Consider the following 23,159-nt stretch of genomic DNA (forward strand, 5'->3'; position numbering starts at 1 on the left):
GGGACTCTCTAGAGGGTCTGTGCTGGGAACCAGCGGCCTGTGAAGCTAGAGGTTTGGCAATGATCAAAAGGTGAAGCACACCTATTCCATGGCCGTGGTGGAGAGACCTTAAGGTAGCTCCCACTGACCCCACACCTCCTGCTGTTCACACTTTTGTGAGATCCCCTCCCTTTGAAGTGGGAGTGGAACCCATGCCTTGCTTCTAACCAGGAGAATATGACAAAGGTGATAGATGTCTCTCCCACTGTTATGTTATAGCATATAAGACTCCATTTTGCTAGCAGACTCATTCTTTCTTCCTTGGTGGCTTTGAAGAAGCAAGCTGCCATATTTTGAGAGGGCCATGTGGCAAGGAACTGCAGGTGTGTCATCTAGGAGCCGAGGGTGGTCTCTGGTTGACAACCAGCAAGAAGCTAGATCCTTGGTCTTAGAGTTACAAGGAAATAAATTCTGCCAACAACCTGAGTGAGCTCGGAAGCAGATCTAGCAGATCCACCAGTCAAGCTTCCAGATGAGAACTGAGCCCTGGGTGACACCTTGAATGCAGCCTTGTGAAACCCTACGCAGGAGACTCAGCTAAGCCAGGCTTGGACTCCTGATCCATGGAAACTGTGACACAATGAATGTGCAGTGTTTTAAGCCATTAGGTCTGTGGTAATATGTTACATAGCATCTCACACCATATACAAAAATTAACTCTAAATGGATCATAGACCTAAACGTAAAGCTAAAACTACAAAACTTCTAGAAGAAAACAGGAGAAAATCTTAGTGACTTTGAATTTGACAAAAATTTCTTAAATAGGAACCAAAAAGGACATAGTATAAAACAAAAAAAAAAGTTATATGTTAAACCTCATTTAAAACCTTTACTCTTCAAAAGACATTTTTACACAAATGAAAAGCAAGTCTTAGGGAGAAAATATCTGCAAAATATGTATCTGATATAAGACTTGTATCTGGAATATATAAAGAACCCTCAAAACTCAATACTAAGATAAACAACTCATTTTTAAAAGGGCAAAAAAGGGCTTCCCTGGTGGCGCAGTGGTTGGGAGTCTGCCTGCCGATGCAGGGGACACGGGTTTGTGCCCCGGTCCGGGAAGATTCCACATGCCGCGGAGCGGCTGGGCCCGTGGGCCGTGGCCGCTGAGCCTGCGCGGCCGGAGCCTGTGCTCTGCAACGGAAGAGGCCACAACAGTGAGAGGCCCGCGTATCAGGGGGAAAAAAAAAAAAAAAAAAGCTACAGAAAGGTCAAAAAAATTTCAACAGACATTTCACCAAAGAAAATAAATAGATGAATGGCAAATGAGCACATGAAAAGATCCTCAATACCATTAGTCATTAGGGAAATACAAATTAAAGCAACCCTGAGATACTACTTCATACTCACTAGAATGACTAAAAACTATTGATCATACCAAGTGCTGATGAGGATATCGAGCAACTGGAACTCTCATACACTGCTGCTGGGAACGTAAATGGTACAAATACATTGGAAAGCAGTTGGGCAGTTGGTTAAAAAGTTAAACATACACATACCATACGGCAAGATAGGAGGCAGTCACCAACTACAGTACATCTGAATTCACATTTTTGTAGGGCATGTTATGGTGTTTCTTGGTATTGTTTCAGATTCAGGCAACAATAAAAGGGTGATTATTCATTTTTTATTATGGCTCTTAAAATGCAGCTTATTAACAATGCCTTAAAAGTACGTATGATTTACAGAGCACGTGTATTTCACTTAATCTTTCCATCAAGTCTGTGAGGTAGGTAGAGGAGAGTGGACTTACTATCCTCTCTCACAGAGGGGAAAATGGAAGCTCAGCGAAGCTGAGCAGCTTACCCAGCAACATATAACCAACCTATGATGGAGTGTGAGTGCAAACCAAACGCCACTGCTCTTTCTTCTAACTCATGATGCCTTCTAGAAAACGACATGCCATTATGGAGTCTTTTAAAAAAAAGAGAGAGAGAAAGACTGTTACTGAATGCCCAGTAATTATGGTAACTGGTATTGTTTTGTGTACAGCTGAGGTGCAAAAGAGGTGGCACAAAATTTAACCTTTTAAAATCTAATAGTTACCTCACAAAGTTTACATAGTTTTATATAAACTTAATCATTTCCTTCTACTTATAGCCAGCGATGCTCTTTTCAATAAATGATGATTGATGTTTGCTTTTCAAAATACATTAAATTTAAGTTAAAAAAGAAAGAGTACGTTTTTTAAAAAATTAAGTAAATTACAGTACAGGTGGCACAGAAATAAGGCAAAATTCATTCAGGTGGCTCTTGAAAAATGGATTTGGAAAACTACACATATCACTGTGTGAACAGAATAATACAAATTCCCTTTCTGTGAAGGAAAATAGGAAATCAGAACTCAGTTTCCCTTTAAGAAAAAATGTCAGCTTTAATGAAAATGAACCTATGAAGCAATCACTTGGGCTTTTCCTTTATCTCCAGGCAGATTACTGATTTTCTCTGTCTCAGGATACATACTAAACCTTAGACGGTCATACCTCCACAGCTGGACTATTTGAGCTAAGATCAAAGGTGCCAGTTCCACTCAACAACAACAAAAAACAAACAACCCAACTGAAAAATGGGCAGAAGACCTAAATAGACATTTCTCCAAAGAAGACATACAGATGGCCAAGAAGCACATGAAAAGATGCTCAACCTCACTAATGATTAGAGAAATGCAAATCAAAACTACAATGAGGTATCACCTCACACCAGTTAGAATGGGCATCATTAAAAAGTCTACAAATAAATGCTGGAGAGGGTGCAGAGAAAAGGGAACCCTCCTACACTGCTGGTAGGAATGTAAATTGGTGCAGCCACTATGGAAAACAGTATGGAGGTTCCTCAAAAAACTAAAAATAGAGTTGCCATATGATCCAGCAATCCCACTCCTGGGCATTTACCCAGAGAAAACTCTAATTCAAAAAGATACACACAGGGCTTCCCTGGTGGTGCAGTGGTTGAGAGTCCACCTGCCGATGCAGGGGACACGGGTTCGTGCCCCGGTCCGGGAAGATCCCACATGCCGCGGAGCGGCTGGGCCCGTGAGCCATGGCCGCTGAGCCTGCGCATCCGGAGCCTGTGCTCCGCAGCAGGAGAGGCCACAACAGTGAGAGGCCTGCGTACCACAAAAAAAAAAAAAAAAGATACATGTACCCCTATGTTCATAGCAGCACCATTTACAAGAGCCAAGACATGGAAGCAACCTAAATGTCCATCAGATGAATGGATAAAGAAGATGTGGTACATATATACAATGGAATATTACTTAGCCATCAAAAAGAATGAAATAATGCCATTTGCAGCAACATGGATGAACCTAGAGATTCTCACACTAAGTGAAGTAAGTCAGAGAAAGACAAATACCGTGTACATGGAATCTAAAATACAATACAAATCAACACATCTACAAAACAAAAATAGACTCACAGATATAGGGAACAGACTTGTGGTTGCCAAGGGGGAGGAGGGGGAGGGAAGGGAAGGAATGGGAGTTTGGGATTAGCAGAGGCAAACTATTATATATAGGGTGGATAAACAACAAGGTCCTACTGTATAGCACAGGGAACTATATTCAGTATCCTGTGACAAACCATAATGGAAAAGAATATGAAAAAAATATATATATATATATATAACTGAGTCACTTTGCTGTACAGAAGAAATTAACACAACCTTGTAAACCAACTATACTTAAATAAAAAAAAATTTTTTAAAAGGTGACAGTTCCGGGACTTCTCTCGTGGCGCAGTAGTTAAGCATCCGCCTGCCAATGCAGGGGACACGGGTTCGAGCCCTGGTCCGGGAAGATCCCACATGCTGCGGAGCAACTAAGCCCGTGCGCCACAACTACCGAGCCTGCGCTCTAGAGTCCACGAGCCACACTACTGAGCCCGTGTGCCACATCTCCTGAAGCCCACACGCCTAGAGCCCGTGCTCCGCAACCAGAGAAGCCACCGCAGTGAGAAGCCCATGCACCGCAAAGAAGAGTAGCCCCCGCTCGCCGCAACTAGAGAAAGCCCACGCACAGCAACGAAGACCCAACACAGCCAAAAATAAATTAATTAATTAACTTTAAAAAAAAAAAAAGGTACCAGTTCCAATGGCTCTACTGTGCTCCTTCTCTTGAGGTTCATCACCCTCTGACCTCACAGATGAGGTCCAGGAGCTAAAAGCTATGAGCAGCCTCTTTTAGAATTTATACAGCAGATCCTGCTCGGGCAGACCTAAGACCGCGAAACATAATGTAGGCAACTGTATGAAATCATAAAATGGGCTAGAGAAGGAGTTAGTGAAAGACTTCAGTTGCAACTATAATCTTGAAGCTCATTATGAACCCCCAATACAGGTCTCTTTTGTCTTTTTGAAGGGATGCTCAAGACGGCGCCACAGAAGGGTAATTGCTTCCTAGTCTTGAAAACTACCAAACATTTCAAAAAAGTAGTGATGTTTTTCTTGTTTTCTTAAATAACAGTCAAACAGCAAGATATTTTTAAAACGCTGTGAGCTTCTCTAGTAACAGGACAATGCTCCAACAATTATATTTAGATAATCTCCATGACACTCCCTCCAACCGCTACCAACAGTTACTTTTTCTTAACATCTTTATTGGAGTATAATTGCTCCACAATGGTGCACTAGCTTCTGCTGCATAACAAAGTGAATCAGCCATACATATCCCCATATCCCCTCCCTCTTGCGTCTCCCTCCCACCCTCCCCATCCCACCCCTCTAGGTGGTCACAAAACACAGAGCTGATCTCCCTGTGCTATGCGGCTGCTTCCCACCAGCCATCCATTCTACATTTGGTAGTGTATATATGTCCATGCCACTCTCTCACCTTGTCCCAGCCCACCACTCCCCCTCCCCGTGTCAAGTCCACTCTCCAAAGAAGATATACAGATTGCCAACAAACACATGAAAGGATGCTCAATGCCACAAATCATTAGAGAAATGCAAATCAAAACTACACTGAGGTATCACCTCACACCAGTCACAGTGGCCATCATCAAGAAATCTACAAACAATAATTGCTGGAGAGGGTGTGGAGAAAAGGGAACCCTCTTGCACTGCTGGTGGGAATGTGAATTGGTACAGCCACTATGGAGAACAGTATGGAGGTTCCTTAAAAAACTAAAAATAGAACTACCATATGACCCGGCAATCCCACTACTGGGCACATACCCTGAGAAAACCATAATTCAAAGAGTCATGTACCACAATGTTCATTGCAGCACTATTTACAATAGCCAACAGTTACTCTTAAGCAGTGGTTCTTGCAGTGTGGTCCCAGGACAGGCAGCATCAGCGTCACCTGGGAACTTGTTAGACATACAAATGCTTGAGCCCCACCCAGACCTACTGAATGGGAAACTCTGTGGGTGGAGGCCAGCTCTCAGTTTTAGCAAGGCCTCCCGGGGATTCTAAGCAAGTTAAAGTTTGAGGACCACCGCTGTAATAAAACAGAGATTATCAGAGTGTGGTCTAAGACGAATATGTGCCTTGTAAGTAATCAAAGAACCAACTTCTTGTCCCATTTTAACACTGATGTTAGAAGTTCTAAATAAAGGAATTTCAAACAGAAGTTCCCTCGGCCAGATGCCCACCGACATCCCAAATTCTCCTGGATAACTTGCCAGTGTCATCACCTGAGATAAGAGGGGAGAATTTCTGAGAATAGTCGTTCACCTTTCCTCCATCTCATCCCTCCTGTAGTGACCTGGGCTCCCCAGAGCCCACCACACAGGTATTTCAATACGCACCACCATCTTATTCTAGCTAGTTTCTCGGGCTTTAAACCGCCTGGCGGTTAGACAGCCTACAGGTGCCCGATCCCACCCAAGCAGGCTGCATCAGGTCAAACTCTCTCTGATTCTATCTCCAAATGATGAGCTCCTTCTGTTGTCCCAAACTTTCATTCATTCGTTCGTTCATTCAGTCATTCACTCACAAAGTATTTACTGAGCATACAGTACTTCTCTAGGTGCTGGTGAAACAGCAGTGGGCATGAAGACAGCCCCGCCACTACAGAAGATCACAGCTTCCATCTGTCTTGTTCACACACCTGCCACCCTCTGGTTCGAAGTCTGAGCACGTTCTCATTGAGCTCCATGGGCTGCTGTGGCACGTGCTCCACAGGGCAATCCGTTGTAGTGGACAAAGCAGGGGTATGAGGGGAAAGGGACTTGAGATCGAATCCCAGCTCTACCCAGTCAGCTAGGACATTTGACAAACCACTTTTCAGTTCTCCAAGTCTCATTTGCCTTGTCGGCAAATACCCACCTCACTCACGTTTTGCAAAGACTAAATAGAGTACATACAGGGCATAGCGCCCAGCAGATGGAGAGTAAGTTCAAATCCCCTTTCCTTTCCCTTAGAAAAGTAGGATCCTCTTCTGTTCAGGTCTAAAGCTCATCCTTTAACTTGAGGTCAAATCTGCTCTCTTCATAACCACCTGGACTTTCATTGCACCTTTTAGATTTGTTGCTGGGTCACCGTTTCTCAGGGTATGATCTGTAGACCACCAACTTCAGAATCACCTGGGCTACTTGTTAAAAATGTAGATGCCTGGGCCCCATCCCAGATTTAGGGGTGGGGGAGAGCGATCAAAACATCTGCTTCTTACAAACTTACCAGGTGATTCTTTGCAGGCTGGTTTAGCTGCTCTCAACTACCTCCTCAAGCCTCTTCTTGCCTTTCTCACAAGAAGTCTCTACAAAGCTTACTAACTCTGCCTGCTCTGCTCCTCTCTTCACTCCCTCCAAGCTATTCTTAAAGGGGAAGCAGAGTGTCATGGCCAACAGATCAAGTTCGAGCACATACAGGTTTGAGATCAAATCCCAGCTTTAACACTTACCAATAGTTCTGAAAGTGTGGTCCCCCAGCAGCAGCCTCACCTGGGAACTTCTTAGAGATGCAAATTCTTGGGCCTCACCCCAGTTGGACTGTATCAGGGGGCAAGGCCCAGCCACCTGTGTTTTAACAAGCCCTCTAGGTTATTCTGAGTCAGATTCAAATGTGAGAACCACTGCCACTTACTAGCTAAATGATCTTCTGCAGATTCACAGCTTCTCTAAAGGCTTCATTTCCTCATCTGTGAAATACTAAAAGTACCAACCACGTAGAGCTGTGACAGTGAAATGACAATACAGATAAAGAACTTAGTACATAGAAAGCACTTAATAAATACCTGTTGTTATTATTAAGCAAACTGTCCTTTGTCCCACGGACTCTATTACATTTGGGATGTTTGGTTTTCTGCAATGGTGAGTAGAAACCATGAAATTATGCCATCTTAAATGGCTCAAGGCATACCTGCTGGACTAATCTTATTTTTCACTCCATCCCAATCGACTGGAACGCCATTCATTTATTCCCTATCTCTGTGCCCTCACTGTTCCTGTCCTACTTATCCAGAATACCCTTCCATTTTCTGCCCACAAAGTACAAATCTTACTTCTCCCAAAAGGATCAGCTCAGGTCTGGGACCAGGTCTTGCGTGACTGCTCAAAGCCAAATGAATCTGCCCTTCTTAAAATTGTCAGTTATCATCTGTGCTGCAGGATTTAACCCCTAAGCACATGCATGCATGCTACTGGTGGGTGTTTATCTCCTATCTAGCTGTCTTGTCTCTTTAATTATAGTGGAAGCTCTTGGGAAACAGAGATGGTACCTTATAGTTCTTTTTAAATCTCTTCACTCACCATCTCTGGTATAGGCTAAAGGATTGAATGAATAAATTCCTCGAGCAGAGCCCAGGCACTTTAATTTAAGGCACACTTGGAGAAACTGTTTTAAAACACAGACTTTGGACTTCAGACTATACTACAAAGCTACAGTAATCAAGACAGTATGGTACTGGCACAAAAACAGAAATATAGATCAATGGAACAGGATAGAAAGCCCAGAGATAAACCCATGCACATATGGTCACCTTATCTTTGATAAATGAGACAAGAGTATACAATGGATAAAAGACAGCCTCTTCAATAAGTGGTGCCGGGAAAACTGGACAGCTAAATGTAAAAGAATGTAATTAGAACGCTCCCTAACACCATACACAAAAATAAACTCAGGGCTTCCCTGGTGGTGCAGTGGTTGAGAGTCCGCCTGCCGATGCAGGGGATGCGGGTTCGTGCCCCAGTCCGGGAAGATCCCACATGCCGTGGAGCAGCTGGGCCCGTGAGCCATGGCCGCTAAGCCTACACGTCCGGAGCCTGTGCTCCACAACGGGAGAGGCCACAACAGTGAGAGGCCCACGTACCGCAAAAAAAAAAAACAAAAAAACCTCAAATGGATTAAAGACCTAAATACAAGGCCAGACACTATCAAACTCTTAGAGGAAAACATAGGCAGAACACTCTATGACATAAATCACAGCAAGATCCTTTTTGACCCACCTCCTAGAGAAATGGAAATAAAAACAAAAATAAACAAATGGGACCTAATGAAACTTACAAGCTTTTGCACAGCAAAGGAAACCATAAGCAAGACGAAAAGACAACCCTCAGAATGGGAGAAAATATTTGCAAATGAAGCAACTGACAAAGGATTAATCTCCAAAATATACAGGCAGCTCAGGCAGCTCATATCAAAAAAACAAACCACCCAATCCAAAAATGGGCAGAAGACCTAAATAGACATTTCTCCAAAGAAGACATACAGATTGCCAACAAACACATGAAAGAATGCTCAATGTCACTAATGATTAGAGAAATGCAAATCAAAACTACAATGAGGTCTCACCTCACACCAGTCACAATGACCATCATCAAAAAATCTACAAACAACAAATGCTGGAGAGGGTGTGGAGAAAAGGGAACCCTCTTGCACTGTTGGTGGGAATGTAAATTGATACAGCCAGTATGGAGAACAGTAAGGAGGTTCTTCAAAAAACTAAAAATAGAACAACCATATTACCCAGCAATCCCACTACTGGGCATATACCCTGAGAAAACCATAATTCAAAAAGAGTCATGTACCAAAATATTCATTGCAGCACTATTTACAGTAGCCAGGACATGGAAGCAATCTAAGTGTCCACTGACAGATGAATGGGTAAAGAAGATGGGGCACATATATACAATGGAATATTACTCAGCCTTAAGAAGAAATGAAATTGAGTTATTTGTAGTGAGGTGGGTGGACCTAGAGTCTGTCGTACGGAGTGAAGTAAGTCAGAAAGAGAAAAACAAATACCGTATGCTAACACACATACATGGAATCTAAAAAAAAAAATGGTTCTGATGAACCTAGGGGAAGGACAGGAATAAAGACACAGAGGTAGACAATGGACTTGAGGACACGGGGAGGGGGAAGGGTAAACTGGGACGAAGTAAGAGAGTAGCATTGATATATATACACTACCAAATGTAAAATAGATAGCTAGTGGGAAGCAGCTGCATAGCAAAGGGAGATCAGCTCAGTGCTTTGCGACCACCTAGAGGAGTGGGATAGGGAGGGTGGGAGGGAGGGAGACACAAGAGGGAGGGGATATGGGTATATATGTATGCATAGAGCTGACTCACTTTGTTATACAGCAGAATCTAACACAACACTGTAAAGCGATTACACTCCAATAAAGATGCTAAAAAAAACCCACAGATTTTTAAGAATGATAACAATTACAGTAGCATAGGCTTATCTACGACTTCACAGTTTTTAAAAAAACGCTATGGTATTTTTAACGCAATCTAGTTGTCACAAAAACCTTGTGAAGCAGGTACCATTGGCCCCGTTTGCAATGAGGAAACAGATTCAGATTGTTCTCATGACTCGCCCAAGGCAGTAGAATGACTAAATGGCAGCGCTTGGGCTCCAACTCCCGTATCCCGCGGCAGCTTTCCCTTGGCTACTTTGCTTGGCGTAGTTTATCGCCGTCGGTGTTTACCCTTCTGGCACTGTGCTGTCATCTCTAAATTCATCTCTCCGATTCAAAGCCAGTGCTGCTCAAATAATGATGGCCTTTCTGCCACTTGAGAACTCAGGACAGGGCCCGTCCGCAGAACAAGAAGCACAGCCTCACCTGGTGTTCCTAAGCGGGCCTGAGCAATGGTCAGTTTCTCATGGGGTGCTTGGCACTGGCAGCTGGTTTCATCTGCAAATGGGGCAGGTGCAGTCAGGGTCTAGAAGGGAAAAAGAGAAAGGGAATATAGTCCGACAAACTTTCCTTTGGCACTAACTTCCCCTGAAGTTTTATTTCTGTTGGCTACGCCCGTGTGATTAAGTAGAAGATATCTGCTGAGTCTTTTGGAGAAATATTGTACTGTTAGAAATAAAAACGGACGCTGTCATTGAAACCTTTTTTTTTTTGAATGATGCTTCAGAAATAAGAGCTCTTCAGTGTGTACTGTCTGCCAGGTACCAGATGTGGTCCCACGATGGCTAGCTACTGCTCTCCTCCTATAGGCATTCTATCCTTCTACAGTGCAGGATAATACCATCTCTATATCACAGAAAAGGAAACTGAGGCTTAGAAGGATTAAGAAATATGCTAAGTCATGCCCCTGGAAAGTCACAACGCTCAGCTTTGAGTATTCCACCGACAACGAGGGCAGACTTCAAACATTCAGACTTACCCACACCCGGGGGTACTCGGCTGGAAGGAATGCCATAGTCAGGAGTGTGGCAGACATCTGTATTTCACACACAGCGGCCTGGCCAATCACAAACTCTGACGTCTCTTTAGGGCAAAGGCCAAAGCCGTTATCTGTGCCTGGGGGGTGGGGGGGTGCCTAAAAGCACAGCATTTCTGGCGGGCTGCAGATAACTGCTCCTCTGGTAGCTCCCACAGCCACCAACGGCTGGAGGCCCCGCCCCAGGCAGCTTGCGCTAGGGCTCTGGGGAGCGCTGTCAGGGAGATGTAGTCACTTGGAAGCTTGCCCAGGAAGTGGCCCTGCATTTTTGAGTCAGCCTCTTAAAATGAAAACCTCACTCTCTCTAGACAGAGGAAGACAAAGCGAGCAGTATTTTTGTAAACAGGGCAAATGCAATCCCGAATCTATTTGTAGTCTTTGAACCATGTCCTTACCGTGGTCATCGCTACATGATCTTTAATATTTTTAAAGCTGAAGGTGGCGAGTCACTGTGAACATACTGTTGCACGCATACTCATATTGTTGCATGAATTACTGCTTAGAGATAGACACAGGTGTTCCTTAACTTGGGAAGACTCGACTGAAGAATGATCCACATATGTGACGGGGGGCTGTGGCCCACTTCTGCCATTCATTTACTCATTCACTCACTCAGTCATTCACTCATTCAAATATATGTCAGGCACTATCTTAGAACTGGGGATAGAAGCACGGATAAGACCAGTCCCTATCCTGGAGTAGCCCCCATTCTCCTCTGCCCTGCCAAGAAGCCGTCCTCCCCTGTGCCCACCCTCTCCCCACTGTAGAACCTTCCACCCTGGGAGCTGGAGTCCTGCCCCAGAGTTCTTTGGAGACCCCCCAGCTGCCTGAGACTTTCTTAAGCCCCACCCTCCCATTCGGGACTCTGAAAGCAAACCAAGACTTTAGACATGGATTCTGGATATTTGAGTCTGTTATTGGTTCTCTTTCACATACTGTAAGCTGACCCTGTGGGCCGTGATGGGCTAGAGCAGTGTTTGTGATGTAGCAAAGCGGTGCAGGTGCAGTCAGAAAAGCAGAGGCTCTGTAGCCATAAAACGGGGATTCAAATTCTCTTCCCAGCACTTGAAGGCTGTGTGTTCTAATTTGGCTCTCCTAGTTGCAAGGAACTGATACTAGGGACTTCCCTGGCGGTCCAGTGGTTAAGACTCTGCCCTTCCAATGCAGGGGGCACGGATTCAATCCCTGGTTGGGGAACTAAGATCCCACATGCTGTGTGGCATGGCCAAAAAATAAAAATAAAATAAAATTAAAAAGTAGAAGGTAGAAGAAAGAAATTTAAAAATAAATAAAATTTTTTTAAAAAGAAAGGAACTGCTACTAAACGTAGCTCAAGAAATGAAGGATTATTTTATGGCTACCCTGGCACACAAACTGTGGGGATAAAAGGAGGAAAGGGGCAGCGGATAAGCCCCAGAGCGCTCTGCGTCAACCTGGCTGCTCCCGCTCTGATTACTCTATGTCCTTCTACTATGTTAAAGTCTCTGCCTTCTCCTTCCTGATAAACTTCAGCTTGAATATGGCCCATTACAGCTTCCTCAGCCTCCCTTCCCAAGCTTCATTCATTCCTACCAACTTTCTGCTTCTTTCCATGTTTCCCAATTCCAATTCCTAAAGGAAGATCAGATTGGCCAAGCTCATCTTTTCAAACCAGGCCACAACCAGGATTGCCTGGCACTGAGTCAGGGGCCACCTGGGGCCCACCGGCTGTAGCTGGGGAAGGGAGGAGGAGTGGCAAGGAAGGTCATGGGTGGCCTGTCACTGCCTCTTTAGCAGGGGCTGCCTTTGGGGCAAGAAATGTATCTGACTTTGTGTGTTCTTGAAAGGAAGCTCCTCAACTTAGTTGAAACTCAGTTTTATCTGTAAAATCGGTACCTATCTTGTAGGATTGTTGTGAAAAATAGGGATCATGTATGTAAAGTAGCTGGTACTCAATGACTTGGAGCAATTTTTAGTGCTTCTATTAGTGTTCATTATTATATGTCATAATATAGAGTACTATATGTTATGATAATTATATCTATTGTGTAGTTCCCCATTGAAACAAGCAAACTCTTGATTGAACTTTTAGGACACAACCCAAATAGGTAAATGAATTGGCAGATGGGGTGAGCTGATATTAATGACTGATTGACCTTTAATCTATGTGGACAGTGACTCTTTTTCACATGATCTGAAATAAATTACTAACTGGAGATCTTTTATGTGCTAGTCACAAACTTTATTAAAGATACAAGGTGCTGGGGCTTCCCTGGTGGCGCAGTGGTTGAGAGTCCACCTGCCGATGCAGGGGACACGGGTTCGTGCCCCGGTCCGGGAGGATCCCACATGCCGCGGAGCGGCTGGGCCCGTGAGCCATGGCCGCTGAGCCTGTGCGTCCGGAGCCTGTGCTCCGCAACAGGAGAGGTCACGACAGTGAGAGGCCCATGTACCGTAAAAAAAAAAAAAAAAAAAAAAAAGGATGTTTTAAAAAAGTAAGTTATTTAGCACCAAAAAAGTCTATATATTACTATATCTGAAATGATAAATAGCACCTTTTAAGCACAGCCCATAATTAATTTTTGTTTTTTTTAAAAAAAGGTTTTTTAACAATTAGCTGGGCATCTAGTGGAGGCTCAATAAACACCCATTGCTTTAAAATTGAACTGAGGGCTTCCCTAGTGGTGCAGTGGTTGAGAGTCCGCCTGCCGATGCAGGAGACACGAGTTCGTGCCCCGGTCCAGGAAGATCCCACATGCCACGGAGTGGCTGGGCCCGTGAGCCATGGCCGCTGAGTCTGCACGTCCGGAGCCTGTGCTCCGCAATGGGAGAGGCCACAACAGTGAGAGGCCCGCGTACCACACAGACAAAAAAGATATAAGGTGTTGCCATTTTCTAAGAAAGCTGTATTCTAGAGGGTGTGAAATCTGGTAATTAAAGTTGTAAAGCAACAGTAGTTACTCAAAGGTGAAAAAAGGTTTATATGCACTGTGCATTTTGTTCTTAATTATTGTGGCCTAGAAGTAGGAAAATGGGAGAAGCAAAGAGATGGAAAGCAGAGAGTATTCTTAAGCGTCCTTGTGAGTCTGTATCATTAACAGCAGTTGACATGGAGAAGGGGTATTTCTTGTTATGTACAAGGCACTGTGCTCAGAATGGGGAGAATGTAAAAATAAACGAGTCGCAGCCTTGTTCTCTAGAACACTGCCTTCCAAAATGAGGCAGAATACTTCCTGAGCTGAGATTCAAGCTCTGCACTCAGGAAGACTTTGGTTAAGGCTCAGCTACCATCAACCAGCCCTGTGATCAGAGACAGTATTTTTTCAGCCTAAACATCCCAGTATTCCTCCTCCTCTGAGCCAGAGCAAATCATTTGATTTAGAAGGAATTCTATGCTACCAAGTTGTCTCCTCCACCTGCAAAGGGCAGACCAACCTCAGGGCAATGGGATTAAGAGAGCCAAAGGCTCCAGAGAGGGACAGGGACTGGTCCAACCTGGCCTCCAGGCTCTATACCAGCCTGCAGGGGACCCAGGCCCTCATCTATTCCTCACCGTTTGCCAGAGCTGGAATGGTTGCAGGGATCCTCTCGTCTAGGCCCTACATAAGACATAAAACTGAGGCCCAATAACATAACTTAAAAATCTTTAAGTGCCTACTTAGTGCCATGTATCCGTCTATATGCTATCAAATGTATTAGCTCATTTAATTTATACCACAGCTCTGCGAGGCAGGAACTGCCTCCACTGAACTGTAAAGGACTTGTCTTCAACAGTGACACCAAGTGGCAGCAAGAAGCAACAGCAGTGGTAGATCCCTCAGGCTCAGTTACCTTTTCGGCTTCCTTTGAACGGAGGACACGCTAGGATTCCTAGACAATTAGGATAAAGGGGCCTCAAAAAGGAGATACTGCACTTCCTGCTAATTAGAAAAGTGAGGGGGGCAAACAATTAATTGAAAAAACAAAAGCATGGGACCAGATTTTTACTCAGACTTAGTGAAGTAGGTCAGATGACTTACATATAAACAAGCCTCAACTTAGACTCCAAACCACCAGCCAGATCACATAGTCGAGTGTTTACCAGCACACGCTATGTGTTTCATATGATGCTAGATGTTTGTAGGGTGGATAAGTCGGGGAAGGAAATAAGAAAGGGAAAAACAGAATTGGCTCTGGGGCAGCAATCCTCAAAGGTGAAAGGTGGCCTGTTTAGAATGGGAGGAGGTATTAGTTTAAAAAGGCATATTCAATTTTTAGTAATTTTATATATGGGGAAAAAACTACCCTTTTCAACCTAAAAGTCATAGAAATTAAGCCTCTTGACTGGTAGAGATCATCAGAGGATAGATTATGCCCCCCTAAGGAAGCCATATTCCAAATTTGGGGATAGAGAGGCCCATGAAATTTCTATGTTTACTAGAACACAGTGAGGATTTTAAAGGGTTAAGAAGCCCTGGCCGGGACTTCCCTGGTGGTCCAGTGGTTAACACTCCACGCTCCCAGTGCAGAAGGCACAGGTTCGATCCCTAGTTGGGGAACTAAGATCCCACATGCTACAGGGCACAGCCAAAATAAAGCCCTGGCCCAGAGCCCTGGACCTCACATGTACAAAGCCCTTGCCAGGCCACAGACTTGGAGCTAGACTGCAATAAAACTTCTTTCTACCTAATTTAAGATTTCACAACACCCAGTCATTGCATGTGAACATGTTGCCTATTTCTCACGCAAGTTCTGGTTATGTAAACGACATGGTAGTACCATACCAAAGCCATACACCCACTGAGCTTTTAAAGGGGGAAGATTAGATACTGGGCATTTCATTTACAGAATATGTTCAACTGGACATTGACAAATATTTACTTAAAACAAAAGGTATTAGGCACTATATAAAATATTCAATACAAACGTGACTTGAGTGCAGAAACGGTCGGCAGAACCTCTACTTATGCAATAGGCATCCCTGACTGACGAATGGATCTATCAGACAGCAAGTTAATCAACCAATCAGAACTTAGCATAGTACTGCTGATGGTGACAGGCCAACTGCAGAGTTGCTTGTTTAAGCTAGGTTATTTATTTATTTATTTATTTATTTATGGCTGAGTTGGGCCTTTGTTGCTGCGCACGGGCTTTCTCTAGTTGTGCCACGCGGGCTTCGCATCGTGGTGGCTTCTCTTGTTGCGGGCTTTGGTAGTTACAGCATATGGGCTCAGTAGTTGTGGCACACGGGCTTAGTTGCTCCACGGCATATAGGAGGATCCTCCCGGACCAGGCTCCAACCCATGTCCCCTGCATTGACAGGAGGATTCTTAACCACTGCACCACCAGCAAAGCCCCAAAGCTAAGCTCTTTTTAACTGGTGAGGCTCTCCAGTCAGACAGGCCTGAGTTCAAATCCTACTTCCATAAATCAATGGCCATTATCTTCCTTCTGCCTCTCCAGAATCTACTTTTTCCTCCCCTTCTCTCCTCCTCTCTGCATGGCTTTGTGTATGGACTGCACCAATGAGTTCCCTTGCCTTCCCGCTTCCAGTTGGGTTGGGTCCATGGGAAGCATGCAAAACACTTGAGGGTAGGACAAGAATGAGCTCAGGATACTCATCTCCCTGGCATCCTCCTTGATAGGAAGCCACAGCTCCATGAGGTTCTGGTAACCACATTCTCCCCCTGCCCCTTCGTGCCTAGGGGTGGCAACCCCCAAGTGTCCCTAGGCCTCAGGTACCATACTATGCCTTGAGGTTTCCTTAAACTCTGTCCATGCCTTTGTAAATGGTCCCTTTGTTACCCTCTCTTCAAATTTCCCCTTTAGAGAAAGCTGTCTATGTCTCAACAGGACTTTACTGATACAGTACATATAATAGTCTGATGCCAGGCTCAATAAATTTAGCTAGCAAATGGTGATGAGGCATGTTAGAAGCACAGAAATCAACTGAAAAGTGAATTACCCCTAGTTAATAAAGCCATAGGGCTTCCCTGGTGGCGCAGTGGTTGAGAGTCCGCCTGCCAATGCAGGGGACATGGGTTTGTGCCCCGGTCCAGGAAGATCCCACATGCCGCGGAGCGGCTGGGCCTGTGAGCCATGGCCGCTGAGCCTGCGCGTCCGGAGCCTGTGCTCCGCAACGGGAGAGGCCACATCAGTGAGAGGCCCGCGTACCAAAAAAAAAAAAAAAAGCCATAACTGTCTCAAGAATGTCTTCCAGTTGGAAAGACTTTTAGGACAGAACATTTTAGTCAGGATATGCAAGAGACAAGAGCAGAACTTCGGAAAGAATCTACTTCGCCCATGGAGGGCTTTTGCTTCAGGACGGGCCAGCTTTAGAACTGCAAAATCAGAAACACAAAAAGATGGCACAAAACTCTTCCCTCAGTCTCATGCTGTCAGGTCTGTATTTACCCGTCACTGAATATATTTTTTTAAGGCCTGATTTTATTTGGGATCAGAATATTAGTCTTTTGAAAATAGAGAGGAAAGAAAAAGTAGATCTTAGAGTTGACTAGAGGCCCAACACATATGAATCACTGGAGTCTTGGACTGTGTTACTGACGATGTAGAATCTCAGATCAGGCAGCTGGTGCAAAGCCTCCACAGATGCCAGTGGAGCAGAGGAAAAGGAGACCCAGTAAATGGCTCAGCACCAAGAAATATCCATTTTTCATTTAGCTAAGTATGGTATGCACATATTATGAAGTAATAGGTGCCATTAAAAACAGCAAGACAGATACATCTGCACAGACAGGGAACGACTTCGAAGACATTTTGTTCAATGCAAAAAGCAAGTCACAAAACAATATGTCTACTATGTATACATGTTATATAGTATGATGTCATTTATGGTTAAAGAGAGAGAGAACTAGGTAATTGTGTAGAAACAGTTTAGAACTGTGCTGTCCAATGCCTAGCATTACCTGTATGTAGCAATTTAAATTCAAGTTATGATTGATTCAATTTATATAAAACAAGTCAGTTTCTCAGTCCCACTAGCCACATTTCAAATGCTCAATAACCACGTGTGGCTAGTGGCTACTGTATTATCACAGATATAGAACATTCCAATCATCACAGAAAGTTCTATTGGACAGCACTGGCCTAAAAAAATACACAACAAATTTTTAACTGGAGTTACCTCTGGGGAAGAAGATAGCATCACAAGAAGAGAAGAAAGAATGTTTTCATTGTTTACTCTGTATATATCTCTTATTTTGTTTACTTTTCACCACGAGAACACATTCATACAATGTGTCTAATTTAAAAAGAAATTTAAAGAAATATTTCCTACCCTGTGAATTCAGAGATGCAGGAAATTTAACCAAGGATCAAGTGTCTTGAATGTAAGGGGGAAAAGCTATTTAACAGGAAATGAGTACTTTAAAAAATAACAAGTATTATCCATAAACTCACTGTTAAATGACATTATTCCCAGGTATGTGGAACGTTTAAAACTCATTTGAGCTTTTAAAAACCATTTAAGTTGTCTTCAGGCTTCCCTGGTGGTACAGTGGTTAAGAATCCGCCTGCCAATGCAGGGGACACAGGTTCGAGCCCTGGTCTGGGAAGATCCCACACGCCGTGTAGCAACTAAGCCCGTGCGCCACAACTACTGAGCCCATGTGCCACAACTACTGAAGCCCGCGCACCTAGAGCCCACGCTCCGCAACAAGAGAAGCTACCACAATGAGAAGCCAGTGCACTGCAACGAAGAGTAGCCCCTGCTCGCCGCAACTTGAGAAAGCCGGCACGCAGCAATGAAGACCCAGCGCAGCCTAAAATAAATAAATTTTTAAAATAATAATAAAAAAATTAATTGTCTTCATAGTATCCACCCATCATTTATTTTTCCAACAAACACTACTTGAGTTCTTACTGTATTCCAGGCATTATTTTAGGTTCTGAGGATACATACAGGAACAAAACAGAAAAAAAAAACCAGAAAAAAATCCTGCCCTTGTGATGCTTAAAGATGATGAACAACAAAAAAACATTGTAAAATGTGTAGTATGTTAAAAGGAGATAAGTGCTATAGGAAAAAAATAAGGCAACGAAGGGAGAAAGGGAGTTGGGGGTACAACTGTAAATAGGATAGTTAAGGAAGTTGATATATGTGTAAATATATAAAGGATCAATTGAGCCATGTGGTAAAAGAACACTCCAGGCAGAGAAAACAGCAAGTGCAAAGGCCCTGAGGCAGGAGCATGCCTGGCTTCTACCAGGAATAACAAGAAGGAAAGTATGCCTGGAGGAAGTGAGCAAAAAAGGAAAGTAGTAGGAAATACAGCCAGAGAGGTGAGGCTGAAGGAAGGCGATGGAAGGCACCCAACGCTGTGGGGTTTTTAGGATGCTATAAAGACTGGCTTTCACTCTGAGGAGATGGAAACCATTAGCAAGTTTTGAACAGAGAGTGATATGATCTAATTAGTTTTAACAGGACCACCTGGCTGCTATATTGAGCACAAACTGCAAGTTGTCAGCAAGAAAATCCCTGAGACATCTGGTATCATAATCAGGCAAGAGTAGATGGAGGCTGGGGCCAGGGAGACGGATGGCAGTAGAAGTGGTAAGAAGTGGTCAGATTCTGGATAGATTCTCAATAAATAAAATTTGGAAGTGATTGGATGTAGCGTGTGAAAGAATGAGAGGAGACAGGATAACGCCAAAGTTACTGGCCTGTAGAACTGGAAAGATGGCATTGCCATTCCCTATGATGAGGAGGACACTGGAGGCGTAGGTTTGAGGGTGGGAGGGACAGGATGGGGAGATCAACAATTCCATTTCTTTTTTTCTTTTTTTTTTTTTGCGGTACACGGGCCTCTCACTGTTGTGGCCTCTCCCGTTGCGGAGCACAGGCTCCGGACGCGCAGGCTCAGCGGCCATGGCTCACGGGCCCAGCCGCTCCGCGGCATGTGGGATCTTCCCGGACTGGGGCACGAACCCGTGTCCCCTGCATCGGCAGGCAGACTCTCAACCACTGCGCTACCAGGGAAGCCCAACAATTCCATTTCTGAACCCACACGTTTATATAGATTTGTTTAATTCACAACAAATGAGGCAAGACTATACAATGGGGAAAAGACAATATCTTTAATAAACGGTATTGGGAAAACTGGACAGCTACATGCAAAAGAATCAAACTGGACTAGTCTCTCATACCATACAGAAAAATAAATTCAAAATGGATTAAAATCTTAAATATAAGACCTGAAACCATAAGACTTGTACTAGAAAACACAGGCAACACTCTTTGATGTTGATCTTAGTAGTATTTGGGGTGGGGGGGTATGTTTTCTCAGGCAAGGGAAACAAAAGCAAAAATAAACAAATGGGATGACATCACACTAAACAGCTTTTGCACAGTGAGGGAAACTATCAACAAAATGAAAAGATCACCTACTGAATGGGAGAAGATATTTGCAAATGATATATCAAATAAGGGGTTAATATCCAAAATACACAAAGAACTCATACAACTCAACATCAAAAGAACAAACAACCCAGTTAAAAAATGGGCAGACGATCTGAATAGACATTTTTCCAAAGAAGACATTCAGATGGTCAACAAGCACATAAAAAGATGCTCAACATCACTAATCATCAAGGAAATGCAAATCAAAACCACAATGAGACATCACCTTACACCTGTCAGAATGGCTATCATCAAAAAGAAAAAGAAATAACATGTGTTGGGTAAAATGTGGAGAAAATGGAATGCTTGTGCACTGTTGGTGGGAATGTAAGTTGGTGTAGCCACTATGGAAAACAGTATGGGGGTTCCTCAAAAAATTAAAAATAGAACTACTATATGATCCAGCAGTTCCACTTCTGGGTATATATTCAAAGAAAACAACAACAATTAGAAAAGATATACGGACCCCTATGTTCATTGCAGCCTTATTTACAACAGCCAAGATACATAAGCAACCTAAGGGACCATCAATAGATGAATGGATAAAGAAGATGTGGTATGTATGTATACATGTAAATATATATACGTATATGTGTGTATACATACACACACACATGCATGCGTACACAATGGAATATTACTCAGTCATTAAAAAAAGAATGAAATCTTGCCATCTGTGACAACATGGATGGATCTAGAAGGTTTTATGCTAACTGAAATAAGTCAGGGAAAGACAAATACTGTATGATTTCACTTATATATGGAATTTTAAAAAGAAATGAACAAACATAACAAAACAAAGTTATAGATACACAGAAAAAACAGGTGGTTGCCAAAGGAGAGGGGTGTGAGGGGAGGAAAGAAATAGGTGAGGGAGATTAAGAGGTACAAACTTCCAGTAGCAAAATAAATGAGTCATGGATATGAAATGTACAGTGTGGGGAATATAGTTAATAACTGCAATATCTTTCTATGTTGACATATCATAACTAGACAGTGGTGATCATTCTGAAATGTATAGAGATATCAAATCACTACATTGTGTAACAGGAACATAGTGTTGTAGGTCAATTATCCTTCAAAAACAAACTCATAGAAAAAGAGATCAGATTAGGTGTTACCAGTGGTGGTGGAGGGGGAAATTGGATCAAGGGGGTCAAAAGGTACAAACTTCCTGTTATAAGATAAGTAACTATTAGGGATGTAATGTACAACATGATAAATATAATTAACACTGCTGTATGTTATATATGAAAGTTAGGAGAGTAAATCCTAGGAGGTCTCAACACAAGGAAAATTGTTTTTCCTATTTCTTTAATTTTGTGTCTATCTATAGGAGAGGACAAATGTTCATTAAACCTATTGTGATAATCATTTCATAACGTATGTAAGTCAAATCATTATGCTGTACACCTTAAACTTATAGTGCTATATGTCAAGTATATCTCAATAAAACTGGAAGAAAAAAATAAAATTTCACACACTTGATTTGACATGCCTATTAGATCTCCAAGTGGAGGTGTCAGGTAGGCAGCTGGTTGTACAAGTCTGGAGTCTGGGACAGAGGACTAAGCTAGCAATACAGGTTAAGAAGCAATCAGAATATAAACGATATTTAAAACCACTAGACTAGATTCATTAATTCAGCTAAGGGGGTGAGTGCAGGTTAAAGAGAGGTCCTGGTGGGCAGATGAGGAAACAATGTATATTTATGGCCTGTCTCCCCCAACTACTATGGAAACTCCAAGAAACAGGGACTAAGTCTGCTCTATTCACTACTATATCCCTACTTCCTAAGGCAGTACCTGGTGTATAAAATGTCCTCTATAAATATGTGTTGAATGGGGAAATTTAAAGTCACTGGAGACAGAATGATTATTGATAAAAGAACTAGAGACAGAATGATTATGGATGAAGATTACTGATAAAGATTAAACTCACATAAGAAAAAAATAAATACACTTACCAATGTTCCATAACTTTTCTTATCATCATGATATATACTACTAGGAAGTTGAGAAAATAAAGAGAGGAAGGCAAAACTTGTAAGAATTCTGCTTGCCAAATACAATCATTGTTAACATTTTCTACACTTCTTTTTCAAGCTTTCTGATAGGTTATATATACATTTTAACAACTTTTTGGAATCTTACTGCATGGACAGTTTTTTTCACTCAATATATTATGATTATTTTATCGTACCATTTAAATAGTATTCAACTTCATTATTTTTTATTAATAGACTTTTTTTTTTTTTTTTGCAGTATGTGGGCCTCTCACTGTTGTGGGCTCTCCCGTCGCAGAGCACAGGCTCCAGACGCACAGGCTCAGCGGCCATGGCTCACGGGCCCAGCCGCTCCACGGCATGGGGATCCTCCCGGACTGGGGCACGAACCTGTGCCCCCTGCATCAGCAGGCGGACTCTCAACCACTGCGCCACAAAGGAAGGCCCCGAGAATAAGTATTTTGAAGTCAGTTAAAAGCAAAACAACAGTAGTCTAAAAACTATTTTAAATATCTTTTTAAAAAAACACATTTTCCAACTTTATCTAGAGTCCCCTCACAAGAATTCCATTTTTTAAAACAATGTGTAAATACCCACATCTAGGTCAGGCTAGTAATTACTGCCCTTCCAGCGATCAGGGATCAGAACATTATTATGAATTTTATTCTACCCTTAAAACACTGACCATCCATAATCCATAACTCCCCCATGTGCCCACCTTCCAAACCCCACAGCAGTGGATTTCAAATAGCTAGAAGACTCTTACTACTACAAATAATATCACATTGCATTGATACTAAAATGTACATTTTCCTCCCCATTTGAACATGTCTGAGATGAGAAGGGGTCTTGCAATTAATGACTTAAAATCCATGTTGGCCATTTTCTGACACTTTAACACGTCTGAAAGGGAAGCGTGTCGTACAATTAAAGACTTCTTAAAATTAAGAAATGCATAGGGAGGGGGAAGATGGCGGAAGAGTAAGACGCGGACATCACCTTCCTCCCCACAGATACATCAGAAATACATCTATACGTGGAACAACTCCTACAGAACACCTATTGAATGCTGGCAGAAGACCTCAGACCTCCCAAAAGGCAAGAAACTCCCCAC

General features: G+C 43.0%; 1 protein-coding gene across 5 annotated transcripts in view; it reads right to left on the reverse strand.

The window, feature by feature from the left end:
• The window catches only part of PCYT1B (phosphate cytidylyltransferase 1B, choline), a 166,837-nt gene that overhangs the window by 87,545 nt on the left and 56,133 nt on the right, over positions 1-23,159 (reverse strand). For 3 of the 5 annotated variants that reach the window (XM_049705182.1, XM_004284918.3, XM_049705183.1), the window contains exon 2: positions 10,055-10,154. The exons of 1 other annotated variant lie outside the window; for it this stretch is intronic. In XM_049705182.1, the coding sequence (XP_049561139.1) occupies positions 10,055-10,154 (100 nt within the window). Of the gene's footprint in view, positions 1-10,054; positions 10,155-10,607; positions 10,810-23,159 lie in introns of those variants that run through there. One more of the 5 variants, XM_033415095.2, reaches the window with a different exon arrangement.

Source organism: Orcinus orca, chromosome X, assembly GCF_937001465.1.
Source record: "Orcinus orca chromosome X, mOrcOrc1.1, whole genome shotgun sequence".
NCBI classification, from domain to species: Eukaryota; Metazoa; Chordata; class Mammalia; order Artiodactyla; family Delphinidae; genus Orcinus; species Orcinus orca.